At 33.0% G+C, this 12,834-nt stretch overlaps 1 protein-coding gene across 2 annotated transcripts; it reads left to right on the forward strand.

Moving 5' to 3' along the window:
* The first annotated feature begins 5,076 nt into the window (after positions 1-5,076).
* Positions 5,077-12,362, forward strand: LOC123532872 (uncharacterized). Of its 2 annotated transcripts, none has more exons than XM_045314479.2 (2): positions 5,077-5,209; positions 11,248-12,362. In XM_045314479.2, the coding sequence occupies exons 1-2, from the start codon at positions 5,130-5,132 to the stop codon at positions 11,954-11,956; spliced, it is 789 nt and encodes a 262-aa protein (XP_045170414.2). In that variant the 5' UTR covers positions 5,077-5,129; the 3' UTR covers positions 11,957-12,362. The 2 variants fall into 2 exon arrangements, with proteins under 2 accessions (XP_045170414.2, XP_045170408.2); XM_045314473.2 differs by lacking the exon at positions 5,077-5,209 and adding an exon at positions 8,401-8,736.
* The last annotated feature ends 472 nt before the right edge of the window (positions 12,363-12,834 follow it).

Consider the following 12,834-nt stretch of genomic DNA (forward strand, 5'->3'; position numbering starts at 1 on the left):
ACAAAATAAGTACCAATAATTGTGGTATGGTGCTGTTGATGATTATAATAACAATAATATATATATCATTTTTACATATATTCTTATATTAATAGGAAGAAATGTACGAAGAATCTGCAATAGATTCCATTAATCAAACAGATCTTTATGTGCGTTACTTCATGAAAAGCCTCACCAATATTAATATTAATAATTTTACTGAAAAAAACTTCTAACATGTAATTTGGAATTTAAAATGTTAATCCTGTTTCAAAACATTTCTGAATTTTAAACAGCAATGTACAAATATTTTTTATTTATCCTTAATTCTTTCACAAATTTAATAGGTAAGATAAGAAAATATGCAAACAATATTTGAATAGATTAGTCTAAATACATGCAAGTACTTACTGGGTACGCACCTTTAGTTTCACCAATAGATATGCTTTTGACTTTGGTACTTTTTAAAATATTTGATCATACTATGCATTAAGAGAAACTAACGATAACTTCGGATTTTGTACTTCTTTTGGTAAGATTAAATATTTCTTTTTTATGTATAGTTTTTGAAATGATACTTTGTGAAAATTACTTTTTTCTGAAAAAAATTATACAAAAGTTAAGTTAAACCGCATTATAAGCTGTCACGAATTAACCCTCCCCTGCCCTAGTCTATATGATTATGCTCAACCATCATTATCAGCGAGCTATGAACTATGGGTACAACGGTTGGACTTCCCTTTTTATTTAAGAAATAATGTATAGAAAACCGTGTTTTAACGTTATTGATACACGGAAAGAGGTTATATGTCCGCGGAAAAATTTCAGCCCGAGTTAATTATTCTGGCAACGTAAAACCGATTTTGAGCAGGGCCGGATCCAGAAATTTTTTACTGTGGGGGGGGGGGGGGGGGGCACCAGTCTTGAACAAAGATATCAACGCCGAGGCGCAGGGTTTTTGGAGGGGGCGCCTTTGCCCATGTTAGGTAGGGGTTCAGGGGTCAGGGACGAATACGGCTAATTCCCCTGGAAATTTTTAAAATACAGGCATAAAATGGCGGCCTCATGTGCATTTTAGGCCTAAATTTTGAGATATTGGAGGGGACAATATTCCCCTCTTGATCGGGGGTCAGGTGGATCTCCCCCTGGAAAATTTTGAAATACAGGTAACGGGATGGGCGGGGGCACGGGCCCCCTCGGCCGGGCCCTGGATCCGGGCCTGTTGAGTGTATTAATTTAGAATTAAGAAATAATGTTTTAACGTTATTAATGCACGGAAAGCGGTTATACGTCCGCGAAATAATTTCACGAGGGCGTAGCCCTAGTGAGTTATTCTGGCGACGTATAACCGATTCTGAGTGTATTAGTTAAGGTAAAACATGATTTTGCTATACATTATTTCGATTCTAATATGCCCTTAATCTAAAACGGTAGATAAAATATAGTAGTGCTCTTTCTTTGTCGCAACAAAAACAATGACGTCATCGCACGTTAACGTGACTTCATTTTAGCGTAAGCGTGTTTTTATAACAGAAACAAGCATATCAGAATTATTACGAAAACATGAAATAAAGGGACGAAGAACTTCCCTCATGTTCACTAATTCTATGTGAGTTATCCTATTACTCTACTCTAAATTGTATAATCTAAAAAGCTTTTGAAACAAAATGAATGAACGCGAAAGCTCTTTAACGTGGTGTAATCTGTTAGACCATACTGGCAATATACAACTTGGGAGCAATGGGTTAGTGGACAAAGTGTTGGCATCTCAACCCAGAGGCTGTTGGTATGAACTGAGACCACGCCCGTGCCATCTCGCTCGACACCAGTACTGGTTAAACTATACTGTACAGCGGACTTCAAAAAGTCAAACTTCCACCACAATAGAGCTAAATTAGATTAATCTTGATTATATCGAGCTAAATCAACTTAGTTTAATAGAACAGAACAGAACAGAACAGAACAGAAATTTTATTTGGCATTAAATAGCATATGCACATTTATAGCCAATACAAAAGTATACAAATACACAATGTATGTGAAAAAGATGGACACACTATAAAATATCACATTTACAACAAAACATTTTTACTGAGAAAGTATCTATATGATCGAACCTCTTGTAATTAAAAATATTTGAAAATAAAGAATTAAGTTTCTTCTCTATGTTTAAATGCAAAATATAAATATTTAGAAAGATTTTTTAAGTCCTTTGAATTTTCGCTTGACATTAATGTTTCAAACTTTTTCATAGTCGGCCATCTACAGTAGTATGGTTTGAGATATTTTCGTCTTATGTTATAGTACTTTGGGCAAATAAGTAAAAAGTGAAATTCATTTTCGATGACATTCATTGTACAGTTTTGACATATCCTTTCTTCCCGAGTTATTCCATGATGTCTGCCTGTCTCGATTGCAAGGTTGTGGGAAGAGATTCTAAATTTAGTCAGTGATATTCGAAATTTGTTTTCATTTATGCAGTTCAGATATCGTTCTTGTTTAAATTCTTGTTTATATATGCTATATGAGGATAATCTGCTCGAGTTATTAATATTCGAGTACCAATGTTGTTTATAGATGTCTAATATTCTACTTTTTAAAACAAAGAAATGATTTTTAAAATTTGCATTTTGGTCTAACCATATATTTGACATTCCTATTTCATTTAATATCAATTTGACATGAAATGCCCAATTCTTTCCTCTGTATGAATTGTCATTATTAGCATCGTCCTTAAGAATATTATACATTTTTTTGAGTAGACTATTTTCATTGAGATTAATGACTTTGAGCCAGTATTTAATCAATATAATTTTCCGCTGTATTTTCATAGGGTGTCTGCCTAGTTCGCCGTATAAACCATCTAAATTTGTAGACTTTCTTACATTTAATAGATTGGTCAAATATTCTAATATGAGAAATATATTTCCAGCCTGGGCAGTAATACAGAACATAGTCTTATTTGCATATTTTATTTGTGCAGCAAGTTTAAGGGGTTGTGCGAGTCTTTATGGCTTGTCTATATTAATTGGGTTTTAGAGTGAAGACAAATTAATGACTAATGGGCCTGTAAATAAAGATTCTCTTCTGTTTCGCCTTATTCTTTATATTGTCAGTTTTAAACATTTCCTTAATATTTGATCTTTGGGTATAGTTCAGTTCAGTTCGTAACCTATATTGTATAACATAACTGAACTTAATGAGATAGCGCTGATTGAGATAGTTGCTATAGATATATTAACAGTATTAGCAAAGGGTATGATGCACAAAGTCAAGTTGGTCAATAGCAGGTCTGAAAACTTTTGAGTTTGTAGTAATTATACACACACGTACTTTAGTCTTATATAATTCTTGAAGTCCTTTCATTTTAGGTCGGGCTATTGTAAATAATTTACGGTCAGTGGCATTTGTATATTTTTGCCCTACAATATGAGCCGTGCCACGAGAAAACCAACATAGTGGGTATGCGACCAGCATGGATCCAGACCAGCCTGCGCATCCGCGCAGTCTGGTCAGGCTCCATGCTGTTCGCTAACAGTTTCTCCAATTCCAATAGGCTTTAAAAGCGAACAGCATGGAGCCTGACCAGACTGCGCGGATGCGCAGGCTGGTCTGGATCCATGCTGGTCGCAAACCCACTATGTTGGTTTTCCCATGGCACGGCTCATATGTTGTCTGTAATAATGAGTTTAACTTGGTTTTATACAAATTCAAGAGATACGCACAGCATTTTAGTACAGTTTCATCTTGATGTATATTTTGCACGCTGGTGAATTCTTATGCAGAAATCTGGTTCTTTTCTTGTTCACTTTAATCACCAACTTATATAAGGCTTGTATTGTATATAATGGAAGACCATATGTAGGACTGGATAGTGACCAGCTGTTTTTTCTCCTGAAATGTATACTGCAGTACATTATTATAATTATTATTAAAATTCGTTGTCTTGGGGCCTTTTTTGTGTAAAATTTGTCTGTCAAAGATAAAATAAACGATTTACAATATACTCATTAATATCCTGAATGATGTCAGAAAAATGAACTTTTGCCTGATACTAGTAATGGGTCAAAATTCTAGCGCATAACAAAAATTGAAGCAATATTTCTTTTTATAAAATTAACCATTTTGACATAGAAATATTGCTTTTATGGTAACTAAACTTTGATGATATACTGAAAGTTTTATAATAAGCCGGCGACAAATAAAGACAAAATTGAAATTCTAAATTATTTTAGTGTTCAAAATAGCTAAAATATGCAGTAAAGAAACATTTTATCAAAATCAATTTTTTGACGATAAATTCAAAATTGATCAAGATATTTCGAAAATTAAAGTTCTATTGCCAGTCACGAATTTCTTTAGAATTATACATAATATGAATTGTACTGTCTTATAGTTAAATCGAAATCCAGAAAACAGCATTGTCATAAAAATGCGCTCACAAATTAAATTCTTTTATGCTTTTCAAAATGCACAAAATGCGACTGCATCCATTTTGTCAACCACTTTACTAAATTTATTTTGGTGTTCATTAAGAACTGATTTCGTTTTTTTATTGTCAAAAATTTGAATAGAGTGAAGTTTCAAAAAACTTAAAGCGGTTTCAGTAGTTCAAAAATTGTATTTAAACGATTTTGTTTATTATGGGCATATTTAATATTCGTTTCACACATGTGCTCTTAATCAAAATCGAACAATCCATTAAACGCGCCTAGCCATTTGGCGGTTAATTAAGCAAGTAAAAGAACGTAAAGATATCTTTTGGTACATCTTTAAATCGATTAAAATATTTTAATAAGGTTTTAGAAAAAAGCCAAGAAAAGCAATTTTAATGTCATAATGAGTATGACATGCGCATTTCCGATGATGGCAATTAATGGGAAAATAAACAAACGTCAAAAGTGCGGATATTCAATGGCAATATTTTAAAGTAATATATAGTCTTTTGTATTGTAACTCGATCACTTTGACTTTTCACACTTTTTGAAGCGTCCTATTGGTTTTAAATCAATGATTAATTTTGAATGCGACAAAAATGATCGATTTCATAATAATACAAGTAGAGTTAAAAGCACTTTCATGTACTGAAATTGTATAGTTTTTAAAAGACTTAAAATTCCTGGTCGTTTAGTACAATTTAGACCCAGTACATGGCGGGTGATTTGTTTAGCATACAATACAAGGAATATTATGACTTCAGAATGACGACCATGCAGTTGATTAAGAAACTGTAAGTAACAAGATTAGATACATTAGAGCAATAGTATAAACCATTAACCGGCGATTTATGAATGACGTAATGTAATAGTACACACTTATTGACTGGCATTAGAGCACTGGCATATTGCCGGCAATTATTGACCGATAAGCCATTCAGTATGTGTTTTACTGCATTACATAAGATATAATTTAAGTGCTTTTTTCTGCAAGTTTTAAGTTAAGTTCAGCAGCAAAAAAAAAGTGTTAGAAAAAGACCTGTCATATAATGTCGATAATTCATGAAAGGATGTTTGAAATATTGAAAATATTAGACATTAATTTCACCTCTTATGCATAGAATTAAAGCCAAGCCGAAGAATCGGTCAATGGTGAATACTATTTACCCGATGTCCGAAGGACCGAGCGCTAATAGTTTTGACTATTGACCGACAAGTCTTTCAATACATGTATGTATGTTATCACATGGCTTCGGAAATAAATTTGAAAGTCTTTTTTTTTTTTCAATTTTTTGAATTTAGTCCTGTTAACCCGTGTTAGACTACTGCCCGGTCAATAGTACAAACTATTAACTGGTATTTTATATTAAGAGTCATGCAATTAAACGTCTTGTATTGTTACATACCAGCTAAATGGTAAAAAGATGCTCTTTTTTTCAAAACAAATTGAAGAAATCTTGTGCTATAAATTGTATATATTGCATGATATTCTAAAAGAAGAAAGAATCCAGAACGGTAATGAAATACTTAAACGAATATATATAGGAATAACATACGAACTGCATGCAAGCTGACATGAACAGACGGACACTAAAAGAGCGACATACTTATGAAAAGACGGGCGGAAAGGTGGTTCAAATTACAGAGGGATGGATGAATTATAAAGTACAAACAAAAAAAAAATATAAAAAAATACCCCAAACAAACCACGCAAATTAAAACGTTTGTTGCTTATATTGACACGTTGCTTTCCTGCCAATGACTAATTAAGACCTGAAACATAAGAATCATAATGATTGTTTAAAGTATCAATTTGCAAATCATTAATTTTATGGATCTTAAACATGCAACCAGATAATATTTACAACAGATTGGGATCTAGCCCCATCTGTAAACACCCTGATATTGATAGAGATATACGTTTGTTCCGACAGTACATTCGACCTCTGATCCCGTCGTACTCAGCTGATAAGAGAATTAATAAATAAAAAAATATATCAATAGATATAGTTCTTTCAGGATTATGTAGGGATTTTCAAAATGATGAATAAGAGTATTTAATTACAACAGATAAACAAGAATAAAAAAGTCCCAAAGTGTCTTACATGGTGTTTACAAAGAATTTGTAGTAAGGTTAAAGCTTTAATTAAATTTAAAGGTACAAATTTATTGAGATTTTGTGAGTATAAATTACCTAAGACTTACGTGAAAATGTACGTAAATTATACAGTTGTCTAGCTGACGACAAGAAAAACGAAAGTTAACTAAGAGGCTACTGGTAAATACACGAGAAAAGCTTTGCAAAATTACTATGTCATCATTCTAAATGGTATAAGTTATTCTTCTTTCATTACGGTAGGCTTTAGGCACGAAAACAGCACGAGTGAAAGATATTTTGATTAATGTATAATCTCACAATTTGTAAAGATAAAAATACTTTCAAAATCGCACATGCGCGTACAAGCACATCTTTCAACTTCGTTTCAACTCTCATACATTAACAGTTTCAGTTTCTGTTAATTAACGTACCAATACTCCAGAGATAAAATGTATATTTGAACATCAAAACAAAACAGTACATTTATACAATCGTAAGTGTAACGTTAAAGCTCTAAAGAAACAGTCATTTGGTCGTTTCTCAAATTTTAGACTCTGAAACTTAAGCAAGAAAGATTGTATGTATGTTTGTAAAAACCGTTAAGTATTAACTTCGAATATGGGAATAAATGAGAAATTGTTTTAATATTCGATAGATTTTTGAGAACAATGTACATCTGTTAAACGATCTTCTTTTCTGGTACCGCTAATTCTTCCGAATTAAATTTCAAACGAGTCGAAATACACCTTTTACAAAAATTATCCTTCAGGTTATTTCTGAAAAAAAAAATCATAGCAAAATAGTTCTTAAATTCCCTGTAGTACTCAAGACGTGTCGTTCAGCTTCGTAGACCAGTGGTTTAAACTTGTCTAAACCTCGATTGGGATGCAGAATTCTTTCACGTGAGAAAGCCATTCAGCTGTTGGCGGAGGAGGATGGCGGTGACCCGCTCATGAGTGGGGGAGTGAGGCGCATCTGGGGTCTCCCTCCACAATAAAAAGATGAAAGATCTCCATATGCCCTGTAATTGTGTTGGTGTGACGTTAAACCAAAAGAAAAGGAAACATTGTAAATATAATATCTGTATTAAAATATGTACTATGATAATCCCGTACATCTTTTTTTCTTTCTCATAAAATGGCCCAGATGGATCTGTTGAGTTGACAGTATTGTTAATCGTAAATTCATTTCACTAGAGGAACCTTCATTTATGCTAACCTTATCCCAAAAACTTTAAACAAGTTTACACGTAGGCGTGGTGTGAAGGGGAGGAGAGGAGGGGGTGGGGGAGGGGGTTGTTAAAAGTAATATCACTTTACAAATATTGTTAATCACATACATACGTCTTTTAAATAGAAATATGCTTGTCTCCAGATTTCTGTGAAATGTATTGGATACGAGAACGGACTAACGCCCTCGTATAGTTCAATTCACGCACATGTGAAATCGGGAGCGTGGTTAATTGAACGATATACAATGTGAAGCATTGATTACTTAATAAATAGTATTCTGTTGATATTAAACACTATATCAAATAAATTACAGAGGATTCTATCAATTTCAGAATGTCTTTCGCCGCAGTATGAAATCACCATTTGTCACCTTTTACCGAACCGTTCTTACAGCTAGTACGGTTGAACCTCTTTATTGAAACAAGTTATTGCTACAAAACAGACAAAAAAGGTTATAGAAGTGCACGAAATCTGAATAAACATTGATCAAATGAGACAAAACGTTTTGAATTGTTTGAATGATTCAGACTATTTGATTATCTAGATTACATTGCAAAATAAAGTATACATTTTTTTTTCATACGGATCCAACTTATCATACAATAGACACGATTCTTACAGGTCGATAGCGGTTGACAGGGTAGTATATAAGGGCTTAAGATTTGAAAGACGTCTTTCAAGCGATTGAATCTGGATAATTAAGAATTTTGTGTTAAGGAAAAAAAGTGATGATTTAAGTTATGTCAGAGCGGAATTCACCGTCAAACTTTAAACTTCTTTCACGCCAGACGACTGGAGAAATATCTCAATTAAACGGAGAAGCTAATTTAGAAAAAATGATGTCTCCATCAGCACGGAAAGTGACGTCGCCAACGGCACGCCAGTCGCCTCCGCGTACAAGTTCAAGGCAGTCGACGTCAAGTCAGTCTATGACGTCATCACGACTTTCTATGGCGACAACGACGGTAGAAAGTGACACTGCAAGTGAATTGTAGGTTTTCTATACAGTTTATTAGTGAAGGAATTTTTGTTAACTACTGGCGGCTAAACAAGACAAAATTGTAAATAGTTTTATTTCTTATAATATTCATTTATAAAAGAAACAATTAATTTATTTTATTTGAATACATTTGAAAATGTTGTCCGAACATGGAATGAAAACGGGCTGTTTTTTTGTTATTAACCGTTAATAACAGAGACTTCCATAAGTATATATATTTGTTGTGAAGTTTCTGTTTTCTTTTTTTTATAAAACTACACTGAGAAAGTTAATGCTGGCTAATATTGACATTTCTTGGTATACGTACACACGACATTGTTTCAATGTAAGATATGGTGATTTCCGCTTTGACACAATCAAAATCCTAAAGTATCATTTTTAAAAGTATTTAATTAGTAAGATACTATAATTACAGGGCAGCTTCTCCTCTTTTACAATGAATATTTACTGAACTCACTTAATTTCTACATTTTACTTTTTATTTGCAAATATTGATACTTACAAACGACAGTCCTTTCTAGTTTTCGAAAAAATATGCCCATTATAAGTTGCACTTTTTTAATGCTAATGTGACAATATGCATTTTTACTTAACATACATGTTATGGCACCATGAATTTTCAAAATTTATATTTTCAAGTTTTTTTTTTATTTTTGTATATAAAAATTAGAAGAATTAGTTAAAAGAACTGATAGGCTGGCGAGGTATCATTATACAGAACAGAACAGAACAGAACGGATCTTTTATTCTTTTACACAAATTACAAAATGTATATTTGTCCGAAGGTTTATGTGTGAAACACTATAATAATTATTGCCAGAGTTAAATCCCATTCATGCATTTTTGTAATATTATGAATACGAGTACCGATAGCTCTATTCAGTAATCTTATATTCAGAAACCTTTTTAATATTCTATCTTGTCAAAATAAATATGAATTGTTCATAACTTTCCTATTATTTCACAATAATCTGTTTTTGCCCAAGACATTTTTTGAAAAGTGTATTTAATAAGGCGATTTAGTACTAACATTTTGGATTCAGCAAAACCTGTCCATATGAAAATAATTTAATTATGAAGTTTTTACTAAATACCAATATTCTGTACTAACTCTACCAGTTTCAGTTTCAGATTTATTGGCATATCGGCATATACAATATACCTTTGGCCATTTACAGAAATAAAAAGGATGGCCAAGATATCACAAAATATACAGTAAAAAACAACTATAGGTTCTAAATATATATATTAATCATTAAGAAGCAGCAATATCTGTAAGTTTTTCCTGACTTAATTGCATAGCATAATATACATATTTGGTTGTATTTCTTATATTTTTATTATTACTTGAAGATAATGTCCTTGTACATTTATTTAATGAAATACTAATCAGTATAGAATTATAGTGTTTAATTGGTGCATTTATTAGATACTTTTATGCAAATGATAAACGGTATAGAATTGGTATAATGATTACACTTCAACAGTTAGAAAGTATCATATTGGTGCTGCGTTAAAAATAGTTTTATATGAAAAGTACAAACTTAGTACTTTAATATAACGTTATGCTGAGTAGCGCAGTTACAATTATTTCTGACTTTTCTTTTACTTTGTTTATTTGTTCATAGCAGACATATACCATTTATGGTCTTCTGTAACTAAGGAGTTGCTAGGGTTCCAAGAATTACATGCGAGATTTGATTCACTCTAACACAAGTTGTGTATGCATAAACTTTTATCACTTATAGACTTTAATGGGAAAAGTAATATATCTTCAATAGGAAGGTAAATTTGATTTTTAAATGATTTTAGTAAAACATTCCGATTTTGAATTTAGTGTTTTAGTACACTGACTTATTCTTATGTATTCACCGCTAGGAATTTTCAGATTTGTAGGCATCGACGAAAAAGGATTTTCAAAGATTGTTTTATAACACTGAGTTTTTACATTGATACAAGAGCAAGAATAATATCATAATTGAGCCGCACCATGAGAAAACTAACATAGTGGCTTTGCGACCAGCATGGATCCAGAACAGCCTGCGCATCCGCGCAGTTTGGTCAGGATCCATGCTGTTCGCTAACGGTTTCTTTAATTGCAATAGGCTTTGAAAGCGAACAGAGCATGGATCCTGACCAGACTGGCCGCAAATGCACTATGTTGGTTTTCTCGAGTTGCGGCTCATATATATAAATAATCCATTCCGACATTGCCACATTCATCGGTGATATATGGCATCTAATAACCAGATGACAACAACAAATTACTCGAATATGTTCGTAACTACTATAGAAAAAAAAATAAGCTTGTTCTTGCTCGTAAGGTATTCTTTCGCTATAACAATATGAAAAGGCACATACATTTGATATCCACGGTGGTCAATTTTTTATGTTAGGACTGCGACTTTAACAGGGGTAGTGGTCACGTAAGCCATAACGTTTGTACTGTTGGCCATACTCTGTTTGAATTGAATAACAGCACAATTACCTTTCTATTTGCAGCGAGCCTCTGTTTCAGAGCCGGTGGGACGATGAAACGGAGATGGACAAGGGATTGAAAATTCTAAAGAGAAAACATGCCGCCACCGTTCGTCTCCGAAAACTGAATGATGTGTATGACAGACTGTTGGTCGACAAAATTCGAGTTTTAGATACAAACCTGTCGCATGTTGAAAAGGAATTGACAAAGGAGACGCGTTTTATCAAAGAAGAAATCCGAGAATTCAAGCCTGTTTTACAATTCCCGCGAATCGACTCCGCTACTCCAGTAGAGTCCCGCTCAAGTAGTAGACTAAGCGGTCGAAACCAAACTGATAAGTTATGTCAGTCATGTATGTTCGATTCTACTAATACAAATCTAAGATGCCGACATTTTCCATGTTACTTGCCCGCCACTTATAACAGTATCACTTTTACAAGCAAGCCACAGACATACTCTGTTGTCAGTAATTACAACCAACTCCTTCAACGATGCAAAGACTTGAGACCATCCACATCACATACACGACAGAACATGAAAAAGGATGAAGTAAACATAGAAACAGAACCTCACCCACCGCGTAATTCTACCAAAGAGAAAATACGCGGTCTGAAACAATTAGTCAAGGAAATGAAAGAGCGGAATGAAAAAACGAAGCCACGTGACTGGGCAGTCAATTATGGTGATCCCGTGCCTAGACGCATTATACTAAAACCAGTTAAAACTATATGATTTGTACTAATGGCTATTATCGTAGGTATAACGAGCACGTTGCTTACGTGAAGAAAAATGCGTAGTTACGGCAGGCATTCCACAGGAAATTTGACTCGTGTAGCAAATGAAATGTGCTTATTTTGCAATGAAGTCAAACTTTTTTTGTATTTATCAGTAAAGCATTGTTGTTGTTTTTTTTTTGCATTGCTATATAGGTTTCTTTAGTTGTCTCCCTTTTTCAATAATTTGTACTGATTTATTACCATCTTTCCTTTCTTTAATTTTATCCGCAGTTGAAAGTAGTTTAACATGTTGCATTTGAATCAGTTTATTTGAGTTCTGATTGTTCAAGATGCATAGTGCGTGAATACGACAACCATAGTAGTTGATTTGCTTATTTCTGTGTGAAATAAAGGACATGAAAAACAAATTGGAGGTTTGTTTAAAAATACTTGTGAAGATGTGAAAAAAAAAATATTTTACTATCTTGTTTTGTTAAGTTTAATCCATTTTTAAAGTTCGTCTTTAGACTTAACTATTATTTTTCAATTTTTTCATTCACTTTATCCAGATCTGAAAAAATAAGAAGAGGAACAATTCAATATTAATAGCCAAGCTCATAGCTCATAGGACGCAACCCTAAATGACACCATACAACAACGCATATACTCGGTTCCAAAAGAAAGTGTGCACGTTTTAAGTTTAAATATTTCAAAAAATACCCCGATGTTTTTGTTTCATTTTCTTTCATACACTAACTCTCAGGTATAATTCAAAATCTAAAATGCACACCAATTTGTTTACGAACTGATTTAAATTTTGGTACCAAACATTGTAAGTTTTCATGAAAATAACCGAGAAAAAATAACAGAAAACTAAGTGCACACTTTCTTTTG

Source organism: Mercenaria mercenaria, chromosome 1 (genome assembly GCF_021730395.1).
Source record: "Mercenaria mercenaria strain notata chromosome 1, MADL_Memer_1, whole genome shotgun sequence".
Classification (NCBI taxonomy): Eukaryota; Metazoa; Mollusca; class Bivalvia; order Venerida; family Veneridae; genus Mercenaria; species Mercenaria mercenaria.